Source organism: Rhinopithecus bieti, unplaced genomic scaffold (assembly GCF_001698545.2).
Source record: "Rhinopithecus bieti isolate Rb0 unplaced genomic scaffold, ASM169854v2 scaffold_33066, whole genome shotgun sequence".
NCBI classification, from domain to species: Eukaryota; Metazoa; Chordata; class Mammalia; order Primates; family Cercopithecidae; genus Rhinopithecus; species Rhinopithecus bieti.
The window spans coordinates 1,353,402-1,372,305 of record NW_016814098.1 but is presented as its reverse complement, the minus strand read 5'-3'; the positions used below and the strand labels follow the sequence as shown (position 1 = coordinate 1,372,305).

At 49.8% G+C, this 18,904-nt stretch overlaps 1 protein-coding gene across 2 annotated transcripts in view; it reads right to left on the bottom strand.

The window, feature by feature from the left end:
• Positions 1 to 18,904, bottom strand: part of GRK5 (G protein-coupled receptor kinase 5) — a 261,434-nt gene that overhangs the window by 84,432 nt on the left and 158,098 nt on the right. Inside the window, exon 3 of one of the 2 annotated variants that reach the window (XM_017849762.1) lies at positions 840 to 952. The exons of the other annotated variant lie outside the window; for it this stretch is intronic. Within the exon in view, the coding sequence (XP_017705251.1) occupies positions 840 to 952 (113 nt within the window). The remainder of the gene's footprint in view (positions 1 to 839; positions 953 to 18,904) is intronic. 2 annotated transcript variants of the gene reach the window in all.

The window sequence follows — 18,904 nt, the reverse complement described above, 5'->3', positions numbered from 1 at the left end:
CAATGGTGGCATGAGGGCTTTTAGGAAACAGCAGCCTCTCAGCCCCTGCACCTGGGGGAGAGGGGAGGGGCCTGGGTGACTTCACGCCCTTCATGACCACTCCCCATTCCTCCTCCTCCCCTCTTGTCCTCCTTCCTCAGATAGAAACCCAAGGGCAGTTGGCTGAACCAAGAGGAACTCCTGACTATTCCCACAACCTGTCTTAAAAACCCCTGCAATCAATCAGCATTTGTTAAACAAATGCTTAACAAGCACATCTGAAGGAAGCCTCCATGGTGTCAGGCATGTCACCCATGCCAGAGCCCAGTGGAGCCACTGGCAGTCAGACCAGCTTGACAGCCATGCGCTTCATTTGACATTTATTGAGTGCCCACAGATGCTGGGCACTGTGTGAGGCAGGTGTGAACAGGAAGCCTGAGCCAGGGTCCTGCCCTCAGGGAGTTTGCATTCTAATGGGGAAGCAGACAATAAACAATTGTACAAACTCACAAAAGCTGTGGAATTCTATAAAATGGGTTCTCAGCTGGAGGAAGGGGCCACCAGATCCAAGAGCTAGGCCTAACTTCCCCAGGCCCTGCCTCCCATAATAACCCAGACTTCCAGAATCAAAGAGCTGATAGGGCTCCACTTTACAGCAACAGCAACTAAGGTCCAGAGGGGAGGGGGCCCACCCAAGGTCACCCATAAGTTTAGATCCTGAGACAATTTTGCATTCCTAATCAAAGTCTGTAGTGGGAGTTTTGTAAGCACGCTTCTAAACCATGAGGTCTATCTTTTCCTTTGAGCCAAAACAATCACTGATCACAGAGGACCACAGGACCACAGGAGCAGGAACTTACCACGGAGTCCAGGAACTGAATGTAACACTCCAACCCAGGCCTGGTTTCACAAAACTGCCGGAAAAGCAGCCTCCCGATTGGCTGCTTGTCACATAAACTGCAGTAATCTCTGTCTGGAGATAAGAAAAGAAGAATGTGATGAGACCCAGGAGAAGGCCAGGCAGGGCCTTCCTGTCATTTCCTCACCTGGGCTCAGAGCCCTAGATGGATGCAGTAAGGTGACTGGCAAACTCTCAGAACCCCTTCTTCATTTCATGGTCTCTGCAGACTCAGAGAGATGTCAGTGTAGAAGAAGGCACCAGTGATGACCCAGCCTCCACTCCCCACTCCACGCCCCCGGTCCAATGCTCTGATTTCTGTATGGACATGCCAGCAGTTCTGAGGACTGTGATTCCATCTCCTTGGTGGCCATTAAGCACATCACATTCTCTGATTACAGTGACTGCAGGCCTGTAATGTGAGCCAGTTGAATCAGAGTGGACCGCAGACTGCTTGGGAACACTGGAGCAGAGGTGCTCTCTTCCTCTGGAGGTCATGGTGAGTGGGTGTGAGGCCAGGTGCTGCAACAGTGTTCTTGACACTGCAAGAGAAGCTGCTATGAGGATGAGGCTGACACAGCAAGGAGGTGAGAGCTGGGAAATTACAGGAAGTAGAGTTGGTGCCCTGGTGATGTCATGAATCTCTGGCTCAAACCATGCCTGTAGCTCAAACCACATCTGAAAAGCTAATTTATGAGACAACACATTCTCCTTGTTTAGGGGAGTTTGAACATTTTTAGAAATTACTTGTAATTCAAAGCATCCTAATGGATACAGTTTTAAAATCATTTTGCCCAACTGGAGAAAAGCCCAGTCTTAGGATGCTTCAAATTATGAAAACCCTGCCTTTTCCAGTTAGGCGCTAAAGGCACGGAGACAGGAAGTCACCCGCACTTACCCACTCAATAGCCAAGAGGATTCTGAAGAGGAAATACTGCAAGACTCCCACCAAGAGGCCCAGAGACCACGGTGCTAGCCAATAACTTGCTGTCTTACTTCAAACCATTCACTTGCCCTCTCTGGGCCTCTGTGTTCTCCTCTGAAAACCAGAAGGGCATGCTGTAGTTGGGATGGGGGCCCCTTCCCTTTTGGTTCTTCCTGCAGTGATGCTAAAGCCTCTCCAAGAAGTTCTCTCTGACCAGGAAGATACTCAAAGGAACCAATGAAACATGCCGCCTCGGGCTCTCTGGAGCACGGAACACTAGGCCATTGATTTTGCAGCTGCACAGGACACAGTCGGGTGAGTTCATGGGAAACTGGGAAGAGGGCAATAGAGCCTGGGAAGGAGAGCAACTTGGGGGAAAGGGATGACTACAGTCTACCTGGTGTAAAGGAGCTAAGATACCACCCCCCTAGAAAGGATTTCTCTTGAGATATGCCAGGCAACAAGGGGATATGAACACAATCACTGCGCTGGCATACTTGGATTCTTAGTCTCAAAATGCTTATCCATAGGATGTAAAGCTAAGGCTTGCCCGGAGGGAGGATCTCGTGGTAGCTGTGAGTGTCAGTGTGGGCTCCAGAGTGAAACCACCTTGGTTTAAATCCCAGCCCATTGCTCACTGCCTGTGTAACCTGGGGCAAGAGGCTTGACACTGCCCCTCAGTTGTCTAGTTTGTAAACTGGGGACGGTAAGTGGACCTAACTCCTAGGACCGTCCTGAGGAATGAATAAGACAATACAAGAAAGCACTCAGACCAGGCGCTGGCACATTAATAAACCCCATTTCTCATCGTTATGGATGTGATCATTGGTCTGTTCCATCTCCCTTTCCTTTAGGGAACCTCCTTTCTCCCAGTCTGTACCAATTCAACCCGTGCCTCTGAATCTAAAAAGGGAGCTGACACCTCCCATGCTACGGAGACAGGCACGTGACTCAGTCATAGCCAATCAAAAGGCCTCTGTCTCCTGACCACAGTGCTAAGGTCACGGATGGACACGTGACTTAGTCATAGCCAATCAGAGGCCTCTCTCTCTGGCCATGATGACAGGTTCAAGGGTGGCCATGACTCAGTTCTAGCCAATCAGGTCAGGGCCTGTGATCCGTGGGGGCCCTGGAGTCCTCCCAGTGCTTTTGCCAGACCTTCCAGGAAAGACACTGTCTGTTCCCTGGGATGCCAGGAGGGCTCTTCGGGATGACTGCTCAGCCGAGGGCTGCTGAGACTGCCTTCCCCCCACGCAGCGAGAGCCCACGGAGGACGTAGCAGGCATACAAGCGGAGCTGAGCGGAGAGAGGAGCCCTGAAGGCAGCCCCTCCCTCCCGGGCATTTATTCACCGCACGGGGACACGGGGACACGGCGACACGGCCTCAGCACTCCACCGTCTGCCTCCTGGAATGGAAAGAGCCGCGGCCAGGCCCACTTCTTTCATGGGTAACCTGCCTGAGGGCAGGGTTTTTTTTGGAAGAATTCGCCAGATCTAAGTAGCGTATGTAGAAGAAGGCACTCTAAAACGTTTCATTCTCTCCCGAGTGAGTATTTGGATCAGCGTGGATGAGCAACCTGCCAAGTCCCCTCTTGGCCCACTCCCAAATGGTTTTGTGGCTCCAACTAGCCCTGGACTGCAGCCTAAACTCTGCCCTTCAGCCGTGGGCACAGTCTACACCGCTCCCAGCAGATGGTTCACAAATAGCCACTTCAACAAGCATTTAGCCTCAGTGTATGCCAGGTTCTGATGGGGAGGGGTACCTAGGGATGTGGTCCCAGTCCGCAGGGAGGTTGGACTCAGACTGGAGAGGTCAGCAGGAGTGTGTGTGGGTGAATAGACAAGATCTCAAGTGACAGTAATAAAATGTCAAGCTAGATGAGTGTGATCATCAGCCACAGTAGGGAACCTGGTCTCAGCGCCTGTGACAGGTCTGCAGCCTGCACCTGTTAGCACAATGCCCTGCAGATACAGCCTGCATTCCCACTGCCTCCCACTCAACACAATCCCCCAAGGGGAGGAAAACAAACCTTTGCATCTTTTCCCAATCAGCTGAGTTTTTCCCAGCACAAACACAGAACCAAAGTAAAGTACCTTGTGTCAAATTCCATTTTTATTCAATTATGGGAGAGAGCACCATGCTGCTTATGTGATTTAAGCAAGGTACCCCTCTACCCCCCACCTTTTCCAAAAGCAGTTTTGAGATTTCGTGTGCCATATTGTGATCCCTTAAGGGTTCATCTGACAGATTTTTTTTCTCTCCATATGGCATTTGCTGTCAGTATGGAAACAAGGCTGTTATAAACTCACAGCACAGTAAACACCATGCGATTCCGACACAAGCTGTCAGCACCTCAGTTCCGAGCCTCTCCCAGCTGTAGAGAGGATCCCAGGCAAAAAAAAAAACTACTCGTTGGAAGCCTAGAGAGAAATAAAAGGACCAGTAATGATCTTTTTAGATTTTTTTCTTCACCTCAAATAAAGATCAACGGGCCCATTTTCTGAGCAAGCACACACACAAAAACTTCCCAGTGCAGCATTTACAGTTCCTATAGAAATGGAGAAGGAGGCCACAGAAGAAAGAATACGAATTTGGGAATGATCAAGAAGACAGGAGGAGGCACAAATCAAAGTTCTTGATGTATCAAGAGTAAACCCGAGGTATAGGTTGCTTCTATTTGAAAGTCAATGACATTGAAACTGGAAGCATGAGAAGCTCTACCATACATGCTTGGAGTGGACCCTTTCTGATCTGTTTCAACAGAAGCTGGCAATGTTGTTGAAATCCAGCTTGGAAGGGGGCCTGCCCACAACCTTTCTCTTAAGTGTGGTCTGTTGGGGTTGGTGAGGAGAAACACCCATGACAAGGGCAGAAGACTTTTCTCTCTGTCTCCAAATCTCTTTAGGGGTGGGAGAACACTGGGATGCTGTACACACAGGCACACACACGCACGCACACACACACGCACACACATGCGCACTTGCTCTTCTAGAACATGGAACTCTGGCTTTCCATGTGCCTCATTGATCTTTTCCTCCAAGCCAGAAAGAGGCTGCTTTATGTAAGACATTTGGGAGTAGTGGCCAGGCACGGTGGCTTACGCCTGTAATCTCATCACTTTGAGAGGCTGAGGTGGGTGGATCACCTGAGGTCAGGAGTTCGAGATCAGCCTGGCCAACATAGTGAAACCCCATCTCTACTAAAAATACAAAACAATTAGCCGGGCATGGTGGCAGGCACCTGTAATCCCAGCTACTTGGGAGGCTGAGGCAGAAGAATGGCTTGAACTTGGGAGGTGGAGGTTGCAGTGAGCCAAGATCGTGCCATTGCACTCCAGGCCTGGGTGACAAGAGTGAAACTCTGTCTCAAAAAAAAAAAAAAGACATTAGGGAGTAGGGTATGGGGAGCTCCTCGGCCCCTAAGTACCCACAAATCATCCAGCCATTCTAACTTTGTTATTTTGGGTCCTTCATTCACTCAACAAATTCTCTTCCAAGGTCTCTTGCTTTTTGATACTGGAAGTTTCCTTTGATGTTAAGGATATCTTCTTGCATTCAACACATGGGGATATGTGGGTGGGTCAGTGGAAAGGGACACATTTATACCCACTGACAGGTTACTGATCCAGTGACAGGTTTGGAATTAACAGCTGGCCAAGAATGGAAGACATCATCTCTGTGATGTGACATTTGGAAGAGGAAGGTGACTGGGAAAGAGGAAGGGTCTAGAAAGCCCATCATAAGTCCCAGGGCACTGAACTGTGCCCTTAACTAAGGAGCAGAGTACCCTGGGAGGAGCTAGGCCCACTTATGCACACAGGAGGGTGTTGGGAGATATACTGGGAAGGCAAGCTGGACTCACACGGGAAAGGGCTGGACTCTCAGGCCTAGGAGTCTGGAATGGATTCAGTGTCTCACTGGTAAATCAGTAATTTAGAGCAAAAATGATTCATGTGCAGTCCACAGAAAAGGGGAAAAGAATGGGGTGTTGGCAAGTCTGAGACATTTACAGAGGAAGTCATTGGTTTGGGAGCTATTGTGGCCTGCGGGCTTAGGCCCCGGCTTTTGGGCAGGGAGGGTACCGGCTCCTGAGGCTGGGATCCTGCTTTGGTGAGCAGCTGGACTGAATTGGCTTCAAGAAAATGACATATGTTGTTTGTTTCTTCAAGGGATTGAAACTCCCCATCTCCCCAGCATGCCCACAGCTGGCCCGGGAAGGCGGGATCGCCACACCTTCCCGCAACACACTGAATTCCAGCCTTGCACTCAGACAGAGCCATGTCTACCCAGCAGGCAGTCCCTTTAGCAAGGTACCAGACACTTGCTTCGTCCTTGTCCTTAGCAGTTTGATCACTGGCCAGCGTGAGAGGGAGGCACATTCATGGATAATGCTGGTAACAATGTCTACGTAATAGAACTGCATAAGTCAATTGGGAAGTGTCCTGGAAGGTGTCATGGCAGAGGGGGCAAGGCATCCTCTCATGATGCTGGGTCAGTTTCAGGGATGGTGCCCACGGAGAGCACACTAGAATACGGGAATGGGCAGGCAATGCAGGCAGGGGGAGAAGCTGAGTCCAGGTGAAGAAGAGGGAAAAAGGTCAAAGCCAGAGAGAATGGGGCTTGAGGTTGGGAGGAGGGGCAAGGAGAAGCTACAGTGGGGAGGTGAAACCTCCAGGTGAGATGCCAGAAGGACCTGGAGGGTGTGCTGAAGTGTGGGAGAAGGTGAATTAGGACAAGAATTCTGGGCTAGGTCTGAGACCGCCATAGGATGTCACTGAGTGAACCTTCAACACTGGCTTAAAGAAAACAGACAGAAAGTGGTAGGTCACTTAGGGAAGGGAGGCAAGGCGTGAAGCAGCGATAACCAGCAAGTAGTGTTAAGTGAGTGGCCCCCAAGTGTATTAGGCCATTCTTGCATTGTTACCAATACCTGGGCCTGGTTAATTTATTAGAAAAGAGGTTTAATTGGCTCATGGTTCTACAGGCTGTACAGGAAGCATAGCACTGGCATGTACTTCAGGAGAGGCCTCAGGAAGCTTACAATCGTGGTAGAAGGTGAAGCAGGAGCAGGCATGTCACATGGCCAGAGGAGAGCTGCGGGGGAGGTGCCACACTGCAACAACCAGATCTCACAAGAACTCACCATCACCAACAATGAGGGATCCGCCCTCATGACCCAAACACCTCCCACCTCCAACATTAGGGATTACATCTCAACATGAGACTTAGGCAGGGACAAATATCCAAACTGTACCAGCAAGTACACTTCATTGGTAATGAATGTAACTGGCTGAAAATCCACATGCTAAGACGCATGCACATACACTAAGCAACACATGTCTTGGGGGCCTGGGCACAGCCAACTCACTTCCAACTCTGCCTTTCCCAGGACAGGGCTGACACCTGCCAAGTTGTCAGCCAATAGAGGGTATGTCAACCAACAGAGGGTACGTCAACCAACAGAGGGCACAGCAAGACAAGGGGCCCCTGTCCTCACCACCTTCACCTGGTGAGCTTTGGGTGCTTGGGAGAGACCTTGGTTGCCTCTTAACCTATTCTCATTATAAGCCACTAAAGATACCACACCCCAGGGCTGTTGCCAAGGACACCATAGTGGATGAGCGCTGTGCAGGGGTTGGTCTCAGCTCTACCATCAATTCTCTGTGTAACCTTGGACAAGTCACTTCCCCTTTCTTGGTCTCAGTTTCCTCATCCATAAAATAAGGGGATTCGAATAATAACCTCTAAGCCCCTTCTCAACCTGGAAACCTTCCTGGGGTGCCAGCTTCACATGCAGATCATTACAGGGACTTGGACCAGATTCCAAGGTCAACCTTGGAGGTCAGTTTTAACCAGGATTCCAAAACCTGTTTCCATCCAACCCCAATAGGGATTCCTGATCTGGCATCTCACCCCCTGGTTCTAAGACAAGGAAGGGTAGGCAAACTTTTCTGTAAAGGGCTAGTAGGAGATATTTACTACTAGCCATATGGTAGTAGTTTGAGGGCCATATGGTCTCTTCACAACAATTCAGCTCTGCTGTTGTAGCGAAAGCCTCCACAGACAATACGCAGGCACACCGTCTTACAGGACTTCACTTTATTGTCTTTTGCAGATCTTGCATTTTTTATACGAAGTGAAGGTTTGTGGCAACCCCGCGTCAAGCAAGTCTATCCTCACCATTTTCATTTCCCAACAGCACGTGCTCACTTCCTGTCTCTGGGTCACATTTCAGTAACTCTCAAAATATTTCATAACTGTGAACTCATCCCACCTGGGAGCCTACTGAAAATGCAGATTCTCATTCCCCCCATCCCACTTCAGACCTACTGTATTAGTCTGTTCTCACACTGCTAATAAAGACATACCTGACTGGGTAATTTATAAAGGAAAGAGGTTTACTTGACTCACAGTTCCACGTGACTGCGGAGGCCTCACAATCAAGAAAGAAGAGCAAGGGATGTCTTACATGGCAGGCAAGACAGAGCATTTGCAGGGGAACTCCCCTTTATAAAACCATCAGATCTCATGAGACTTATTCACTATCATGAGAACAGCATGGGAAACACCCACTCCCACGATTCCATTACCTCCCACCAGGCCCCTCCCATACATGTGGGAATTATGGGAGCTACAATTCAACATGAGATTTAGGTGGGGACACAGCCAAACCATATCACCTACTGACTGAATCAGAATTTCACTGGTGGGGCCCAGAAATCTGTGTTTTAACATACTCTCCAGTTTAAAGCGGTGCTTTTCCAACTATCTATGGGGAAAAAAAAGTTTTTTAAATTTCCAATCCATCCCAGACTGATACTTCTGTAAAACTCATATCGTCCACAACTTTCCATGTCAGTCTGACAATAGCCAACTGCTTTATAACCTGTTCCACAAGATGAGTCCGCTGATCACACACCTGGATGCTACGGCCACATCAAATTGCTATAAGTGTTTCTAAGCATCTCTGTATTTATCACAGAGCAGTAAAATCAGTCCATGAACCACACTTTGAACAGCATTGCTCTAGAAACACAAGGTCTTGTTTTCCTTTCTTTGGAGAGTCATCCCTTCCCCTATAATAACTCTTTGGGTAAGGCCAATACCAAGCTCGGAGATGAGCACAGGGCCCAGCCCTTACCAATCTTGAGTCTTTACTTGAACATTTTTTGGCACTCTAAGGAAGTTACTTTTTCTTTATCTGAAGTCTTAAACTCTTAGGACCATGTAAACCTGGAGTTGCTGGTGGCTATCTTGTGGCCATATAGAAAGAACCTGTCAGAGAATGACGTCAAAACTGTAGAAAGTAGAATAATAAATAGTGTCCTGATGATGTTTGAGACCTGGATCCAGCCATACCTGAAGCCACGAGATTTACCCCTGGACTTTTCAGTTACATAAACCAACAGACTCCCTCTAACCCTTAAGTTAGTTTGAGTTGGGTTTCAGTCCTTTGCAATTTATTGTTGCTGAGTAATAAGCCTTCAGACTTAACGAGTATTTGGAAGACTCAAAATGAAAACCTATATGCAAGGGCTTTGCAGTAAAGTGCTACACTGTCAGGACACCAGAGCAAGATGGGGCAGTACTATTAAAGAACTTCTGTCCTCAGCCTCCACCACGAAGTTGGATCCTCGTGGATATTCTAGAAGGCCTATATCTATGGCTAATTAGGACATAGTTCAGAAACACCAAAGCACTACCCACCCTGCTTGTATCCTAAAGGCAAGCAGGGTTGCCTTGCTTGGGTGAGGACTTCTCCAGAGTTAGCAGAGGGTGGGGAACAAGCGCAGGCTTGGGTCTGAATCCTACCTCCATCCTCTAGGTCAGAGGTTTTCAGCAGGAGGAAATTTTGGCAATGTCTGTAGACATCTTTTGTTTTCACAACTGTGAGGTTACTACTGATTAATGGGTAGAGGCCAGGGATGTGCTACATACCCCACAATACACAGGACAGCTCCCTGCCACACAGAATTATTCTGCTCCAAATGGCAATAGTGTCACCGGAGTGGAGCAGCTCTGGATGGCTGTGTGGTCTTGGGCAAGTCCCTTTACCTGAGCCATCTGAGTTAGCTGGTTGCTGCTGGAGACTGGCAACAATGCATGTGAGCACCTGGCCCAGTCTCAGCACACATTAGGTCCCACAGAAACAGCAGCCATTGGACAGATCCTATCTCCTCCATCAGACTCAGGAAATGATGGCTTTTACTTCTCCGAAGATTCAGAGAGCAGATAGGAGGTAGCTGGTGAAAAAGGAGCCTTGACTCTCCATTAGCACCAAAGCAGGCAGGAGTTCCCCACTGTCACTGAGCCCTTTGGCCCTGAGATCTGGGAGGGCAGGGCAGGGCAGGGCAGGGCTATGCCAGCATGCTTGCTCTTCCTTCAGGGCTCCTTCTCGGAAGCAAGCCAGATGTGTCCCACCAGCACATGCCTGAGGTTCAAATCTCATAACCCAATCAATTCCTTCAAGACTCATAACCCCCAGCGGACTGAGAAACAGGAATGATACTGATAGTGAAGATAAATAAATGCTGTCACTGTTTTCATTCTTTTCGAGTGACATGAAATGGGAACATACTTTCTTAATTAAAAGCCTGCAGTATGTGGACTCTTGGAGGGCAACCAGAGTTTCCCAACAGGAGGCGGCGAGGACACAGGCAGCGAGGGCAGCCCAGCTCCCCTCGGATGGTACAGCCAGGCCCTCCCACGGGGCTAGGGGAGTGTGGGCGGCCATCCCTGGAGACGGGGGAGCGGGGAGAAGCCGCAGCCCGGGTGCGGGGAAGGCTGCCCACCTCACTGAAACCTGCTTGGGACTGTGTGCATTGTTGCCCCAGGCACTCCTAGAGCTTGGGCCAAGGAAAACACACGTTCAAATTCAGAAGTAAGAGCAAGAACGGAATGCGGCTTCCTGAGGAAATGGAAATGCTAACACGGGGGCCCTTGGAAATGAAACCACATGTTGATTGTAAAGGTTGTGGGGCCAGGGTGGGGCGGTGAGAGGGGAGCAGGCGGCGGGGGGAGGTTGTCCAAAGGGATGCTTGGAACCATCTCTCCACCAACTGAAGGTTTATTCTATTTTATTTAACTTCGTTTTCCCAAAATACCAGGTTACTGGGGGGCTGTGGCGGGGGAGGGGGTCCCCGATAGATCCTAATGCAATTAGGAAACGGACATGGGGAGAGAGGATCAGACAGAGGCTGCCAGCCCTCCACTCTGCCGTATTTCAGGTCTGAAACAATAAACAGAGAAGTGATTCGAAAACAGTTTTCTCTTAAAAATTCCTGCCAAAGCTGGAAAAAACAATCGGGCGTTTGCTCCGAGGAAAAAGCTCTCTGACGTTTGAAAGGCGAGATGGCATCACGGATAACGGCAGAGCTTCCCAGCCCACCCCTTGGAAGGCGCAGGAGAGGAAAAAGGAAACATTTGGTATGTGGTTAGCAACAGCTGAGTGGCCTTCTATTACTTCAAGAAAGATGCTTTTGTGTGAATAAAAAATGACATATGGCGTGTCACACAAACACACCCAAACTGAGCCCTGCCATCTTCCTGTGCCGTTCGTCCCCCTCGTTCTGGGCTCTAGTTTTACTGAATGTCTTGTGCTTCTCACATGTTTCTGTGGGATCAACATTCTTAAGCCCAAGTCTCACAAAGTTTGGTGGCACTTGGAGAAGCCACATGTGAAACCACTGAATCGTAGGGTATCTGGGCCTGGGTTGCCAGGCAGGGGAAGTGTGGGGGGACAGCGGGGAGGACAGAAGGCTCTAGTCTGTGGCTCTGTGAAAGGAAGAGAAGGGTGGGTGGAAGGGTGCTTGTGCGGGTCCCTGCCTCTCTGATGAGGGTCCAGGTCTCTGGCTTGAACCCATCAGATGTAGTCAAGGAGGTATCCAGGAGTCTGGGGAAGGGCTGGGGGCTGAGATGGATAAGACATGGACTATACCATCATCATGAGCAATAATGGAGCCCCCAGAGTCAGGCAGTGACCTCTATCATCAAGGACAAAAAAGGCAAACAATTTAGATATCTCCTTGCAGTGGGAAGGGGCAAAGAACTGTCTGGGTAAATGGAGGGTCAGGGGTGGGGGTGGACTGAGGGAACAGCAGGGCCACATGGCAGGTAGATCCTGATGCTGGACAGGCAGTCGCTGGAAGGGGCCTGGCATATAGGAAAGAAGGTCCAAAGCACTGTGCCCTAAGCCCTCTCCTCCGCCCAGAAGCCCGGCAGGCTAACTGCAACCTCCACTTCTGTGCTAGCCTGGGGACACCAAAGAGGCATCCGCAGAAAAGGCACCTGGCGCATCCGCAGTGCTGGTGCTTTAAGATCCGGGGCAAAAAGGAAGCACACCCATGCGTGACCTGTGGTTGTTTCTGTTTTCTAGATTTTCAAGTTTTACAAATGAGGGGAAAACAGCTCTCCTAAAAGCACAGCTGCAAAATCACTGAGATTAGGAAGAGCCTGGAAAGCAAAGAACTTTGACTGCCAGACAGCTCTTTTCCGTGCAGGGCCTGGGGAATGCACAGGTGCTCAGAAGAACTTCGAGTTTGTTTTACCCTGCGTGGCCTGTGACGGGACCTTCCAGTGAGCTGGGACCAGGCACCTGGGACAGCCTTGGTCAGTGGTGACCACTGTTTGTGTCTTGAACACCCAGGGCCTTTCTGCACCTATGCTCTGTCTAAAACCACCTGGGACGCCATCCACTTAGAAGGACATTCTTTCTATAACCTTTTTTCTCCTTGTAAAGAGATTTCATCCAGATACATGCAGTTTTAGAAAGTGAAACTCCTAGGCCACACCAAGACCAACTGCACCAAATCTCCAGGGCATCAGTCTTTTCTTAAAAAGCTCCCTAGGGGATTCCAACACTGCATTAACTGTAAGGTCCAGTTCACCATTTTATCCCCACCACCTGGATCAGTGCCCGGCCCAGCCAGGAGCACAGGTGTTTATCTAAAATGAATGAATGATTGCACAAACCAACAAGCAAATGACTGTGACAGGGAAGCTACACGCTTCCAAACTGGGGAGTATACATCTCCAGCCCACATTCTCCTGATGCTCGGCCAGAAGTGAAGGCCTCCCTGAACCAAGTGGATGATGAGGGCTGTGCCTAAGGTGGCTTCTGTCCAAGGGAATGAAAGGGTCGGCATGGCTCCCTGGGCTTAGGTCTCTGGGTGGAGGCAAGGCTGGGCCAGGCTGCCTGCTGCTTGGAGCTACAGCACGGTAAGCCCAGAGCCCCCAGAAGTGAGGCAGTCTGAGCCCAGGGGCCCTGCACGTCTCTTTCCAGAAAGCACATTGGTGCATGGGGCTGGGGGTAGGAGATTGGACTTTTTGTGTCCAGCTCCACATCTGACCCTGCATGACCTCAGACCCATCATTCTCTCTGGGTCTTGGTTTCCCCTTTTACAAAATAGGGCTGATGAACAAGGGGGGCTTAAATGCCTCCCATTTTGGTAGCTTCACAGGGGGGCTGTGAGCCTGGTGGGAATGGAGACATCACAGGGCATGGGGCCTTTCTCCAGCATCAGAGCCCCAAGCAGGGTTCACCACTGCTGGGGATCTTTAAACCCACCCAGCTGCCATCCCCTCCCACCACCACCACCCCGCGCCCGCAATGTGGCAATACGGCTGGAGCAACACAAGCATGAGTTTAAAGGCAGCATTTCCCAGAGGCCTGGGGCTCTGAGGGGTGCCAAGGAGCCCTGGCTTTCATTTCAGGAAGCCCGGGAGTCGTTACTTCCTCTCAGTGCCTCAGTCTCTCCCAAGTGCATTTCAGGTTGACTTCATATGGGGCCCGGGGTCTGGCTTCACCTGGAGCTATGAGCTAATCAAGCAAAAGCCACAGGAGGGCAGGGCCAGGAAGTGGCTGGGCAATCCAGGGACCAAGACAAATAGCAGCTTCCAGGCAGACCTGGCTCTTCCTGCCCTGGCCCTGCCGAGGTGCTGGGCTTCTTCCTGGGCCACTGGCTGGGGTCTAGCGAGGATCACAGCTGTGCTGGCCAAAAGCAGCTGGAGAAATGAATGCCTCGGAAGGTGGAGGCAACTGATGGTCTCCTGAAAGTCCTGATGTCTCAGGGTCCCAAGACTCCCAGCCACCCTTAATCCTCCCGACATGATCCCCATCAGGGGCTCAGCCAGCCCTGACATGTGCACTCACGGCGACAGGAAGCACTTCACCTGCAGGGCATCCAGTACTCTTTCTCAACACTGTGCTGCGAGGCCATTCCCATTTCGAGACCAAGCCTATCTTTCTGGAATACTGCCCTTTGGCCGTCATTCTTGGGATGTAGAGGACAAATGTTCAAAAGCAATTATTCTGTGGTCCTAGAGTCTTAGATACAGCTCCAGTTCTCCCAGCCAACCATGTGACCACACCCCAACCCTGTCTGCCCAAGAACAGAGCACAGTGGGTTTAACTCTCTGGAACCCAATCTGGGTCTTTGGTGATTAAATGTCAAATGACATTAACTCTTGCCAAGCCTCCTTCCATCTTTGCTCAGCTTGGCCCCAGACTCAAGAAGGGCTAGGACTGGTGTCCTGAAGAAGAAAGAGATGGGTGTTTCACAGGCACACGAGCTCACCAATGCCCACACCCCAGATGAGAGATGGGGGAGAAGCACATTGCTTCAGCAGAATCGAACACAGGGAAGGCTAGAGCTTAGCAGAATTCTAGCTCATGGTGTCGGGATTTTTGACACGGATCTTTATAGAGTTTGGTAGAGCTGGTTTTCAGAAAGAAATGAGCTTTGGTTCAGACAGTGGCCTTTCCACTTTGCCACCTGATATATAACAATAATAATGATAATAGAAATAATGACAGCAAACATGAACCAGGCACAATGCTAGACACACTACATGCATGTCTCATGCAATCCTCACAACAGCCCTCCAGAACAGGTGCTATCATCAGCCCATATTTTAGATGCCTAAAATCGAGACACTGAGAGGAAAATGGCACAAGGTCCAGGGCTAGCAAGAGGCAGAGCTGGGATGTGAACTCAGTTCTTGCTGACAGCAAAACGATTATTCTGCATCTTTTAACTTTTAAGGGATCTACAGCAGCAGCAGACAAAGACTCAGGACCTGAGAGGTGGATGACATCACGCCAGTAGCACCATCTGGCAACCTCTAGGGGTCCATGGTGGGGAGGAGGCACCCCTGTCACCTGGATGTACCAATGACCTATTGGTCAATCAAACTCCTCAGGTCCAAGGGTACTCCAGCCTCCAGGATAGAAAGACATGGGAAAGATGTGGCAGCTCCGGGGCTGGCTATTAACTGGGCCTCAACATCCACTAGCTGGGCCAGGAGAATGATCTGAAATGTCCTTCCTTCTGTTGCTCTTCCTGAAAAGCTGAGCTGAGTAGCCGCCCCTCCCCTGCTCTGAGTTCCTTCAACTCTGTGAGCTGCACCACACGTGTGATCATGTAACTGATGTGCTGTCTCACACCTTTGCCGGCTGTCCTGAGAGCTGGCCTTGCCTCCCTAACTAAGCTGTAAATTCTCTCTCTCCTCCGCCACCCGCTTTGCCTCCCCTGTAGGGCCCAGGACAGTCTGGACACTTATGAGGTCACCAGTAAATATGCAATTGCTGAAAGCAGGAGCAGCCATGAGAAAGCTATTCACCAGGATCCTGTTTACACTTCTTTTGTCAAAACAAATCCGTTGCTCCTTTAAGGGTGTGTCTTAAAGTCCCTGGTGTCCAAAAGTAAATGCTTGGCTTTAATAGGGTGTTGGAATTGCATTTCACAGCACATTCCTGTGCTGAGACCTACACCGGGGCAAGTCCTTAAGCCAACAGGACAGAAGCCTAAATGGGGCAGACCCAATTTGGAGCAGGCAGGGACCAGGTCGCTTTGTTTCCTGCACATGCTGGCACCCAGCACAGAACCTGGCACAGAGCCAGGGTGCAATAATGTTTGACCAGTGAATGAATGAATGAATTCACGACCCAACACATCAACTGCAGCTGATGGCTATATTATAACACACTTGTTTCCAAAGTTCTCGCTGTACTGGCCCAGGCTGTGAACTGCTACATAGGAAGTAGAGCGCCTTCTCTGCACTGACATCCTCATCCTTTACGGCCCAATAATCTCAGAGCCTAAGAAAGGGTGTGTTGAGGGGAACACAGTTATGGAGCTTGTAGAAAACTGAAAGGAAAGCTGGTCTGATGGCCTCATCTTCCTGGTGGGGAAACTGAGGCCAGGTAGGGGAAGGCTTTTGTCTTGTTCATCACCCCAGGGCGTGCTTAGCCTCCTGCCCAGCTGCTCTAGGCCCTAGATCATTATGAAGAGCCTGGGGAGGTCCTTTATTAAAATTGAAAGACCCTCACCCAAGGGTCCCACCCAAGCCTGGCATAGAGAGCCCTATTTAGGTCTTTCCAAACCCCTCCCAGGACCTGGCATTTTAACCACCATGAAGCATAGCTGCTTCTGTCAGCCTGAAGGCCTGTGATCGATGCCACACAGGTGTCTCATATAAATCTTCAAGGGCTGTCTCTGCATAGAGCCAAGTAGACGTTTTTTAATCATCAAGAGGGGGAAAAAAAAGCAGCATGCCTCATGCATTTTCATTTTCATCTAAGCAAAAGAGCACAATCAATTTGTCAGCATGCAATACCACTGCTTGCCAAATACCACTTATTTTAAACTAAAGCTTTCTCAGCTATACAAATAGAGAATACAAGCATGGAGAACCTAAAACATGTGCGTTTCTCTCCTTCTTTTTCTTTTAAAAGAGTCCCACATATCTCATAACTGTCTAGACCTGGTAAGCTCCGTCTCAGCCTGGGGCGCTGCTGCTCCTTGTTAATGCTTTTCTCTTCCCTCTGGACTACCAGGCTTGAAACAGATTTGTAACTGATGCTAAACCTGATAGGTAGCTCCTCAGTTATTCAGCACAAGAGAGATACCTGGGAAAAAGAAAAAAAAAATTGGGATGATCAAAGAATATGATTGTGGTGAAACCCTTATTTCTAACTGGCCTAAAAATGTAACCCATAACGGCTGTTTTAAATTACTCCTTGCCAAGAACAACGTTCAGATGATTGAAAAATTCCAAACTGGAACCTCTTATGCTTACTTATTTTTCCTTCTGCGCACCTGCACGGAGAAAAGCTTTGCTCAGAAAATACAGTCACAGAGACAGGCAAACTTTAAACTCCTCATATGCAGTATGCTGCCTTTGAAAGCCCTTCGAGGACACCTCCATGGGGGCCCTGGGTTCTGAAAGGTCAGACTGTAACTGCATTTTGTACTAGATAAGTCAGGGCCAGCTAAAGTGGGCAGCTGGGGTACAGCAGGAGGGAGGCAGAGACCCTTCCTTGCAGACAGCCTTACTCGGGGGCAGCAGCTGACAAATCCGCCTACAAGCTGTGCAACCAAATTCAGAAAGTATATGGCATGGCCCAAGCAACCACCACCAGGACAGAGATCCAGTTCCTCCCAAAGGTGGCTTCTTACAAAATTTCCATTCTGGAAGCAAAGCTCACAGATGCCCTTCAATCTCGGGGTCAAGCCCCGGGAGCCAACAGGATAACCTGAACCTCTGTTCCAGCCCAAAGCAGTTGCAGAGCTCCACCCCCAAGGGAATCCCTCCAGACCCAACTGCCTTCTGGCTGTTGATGTCTCAGTTCCCAGCCCCCTTAGACTCGCATCCAGGTTTGCTCAGTTCATTGGGCTGGGGTTGGATCTGCAAGACTGGCTCCCTTCTCCCTCCCTTTCTTTAAGATGGATAAACTGAATCCTGCTTTGAGCCCTACACTGTGTTAGGCCCAGAGAACCCAAGGATCGGCAGAAATACCCACCACCCCTGCGCAAGGTCTAGCTCTGGACTCTTTTTCCTTGATACTGACCTAGATGTCCTCCAGGAGGAGGCAGTGAAGAGGGAGAGGCGTGAACCCATGCATAGTCCTCCTGGACGCATATCCCAGCTCCACCTCTGGGACAGAAACACTAGCTGTCACCCAATAGCTGTTCATCATGTTTTCTACAGTAATAGGTCTCCTGTTCATAGCTCCAAAAGAAAGACTTCCCAGCCACCTCTGCAGCTAGGGGTGGCTGGGTGACCAAATTTTCACCAATGGAATGTGAACAGAAACAACAGATCCAAGTTAGTTCTCAGTAACATCCTTAAAGGGAAAGGGTGTGCCCCTTCTTTCCCTCCCCGGCTTCCCTCTTCCCAGAGGCTAGAATGTAAACACAGTGGGCACCATCTTGGCCCATGTCAATGAGGGCAACATCCTAAGGCCAGAAAGAGACTGGGAACTGAGTGACCATGCAGACAGTTTCCATAGCAGCCCTAGTAGACCCCAACCCCAGCACTGTTCCATGAGGGAGAAACCGGCTTCCACCTTTTTTAGGCCAGTGTTAGTCTAGGTCTTTGCTACAGCAGCTGAACCTATACTGTGCCTTCTACAACCATGTACTAGCTGCATGACCTTTTCTCAGACTTACTTCCCTGGTCCTAGAATAGAAACAATAATAGTGTGCCCTACATAGCAGGTACAGATCAATCAAGGCACTTAGCACGGCTCCTGGTGCAAGGGGGGTCCTCAGAAACTACTGTTTGTTTGTGTGCTTGTCACCCAGGCTGAGGTGCAGTGATGCGATCTTGGCTCATCAGAACCTCTGCCTCCCAGGTTCAAGTGATTCTCCTGCCTCAGCCTCCTGAGTAGCTGGGATTACAGGTGTCTACCACCACTCCCAGATAATTTTTTTGTATTTTTAGTAGAGGTAGGGTTTCACCATGTTGGCCAGGCTGGTCTTGAACTCCCGACCTCAGGCCTTGAATCCACCTGCCTTGGCCTCCCAAAGTGCTGGGATTACAGGCATGAGCCACTGCGCCCAGCCAAAAAATACTCTTTATCCACTAACATCCTTGCCAAAATCCCCTATACCTACCTTCTTCACTTGCCAACCAGGAAAGAGTGTGAGCACAGGCTGCCAATAAGGGGTTAAATGGAACTGAGTGTTCACCAGCTTAGTCTCATCTAGTAAATCTGGATGAGTTTCAGATGCTCCTTTGCCATGGCTTTGGAGACACAGATGTTGCTTCAAACACAGTGTACCCACCTGATCGTTAGTCTGACCCATGGGGCTATAATA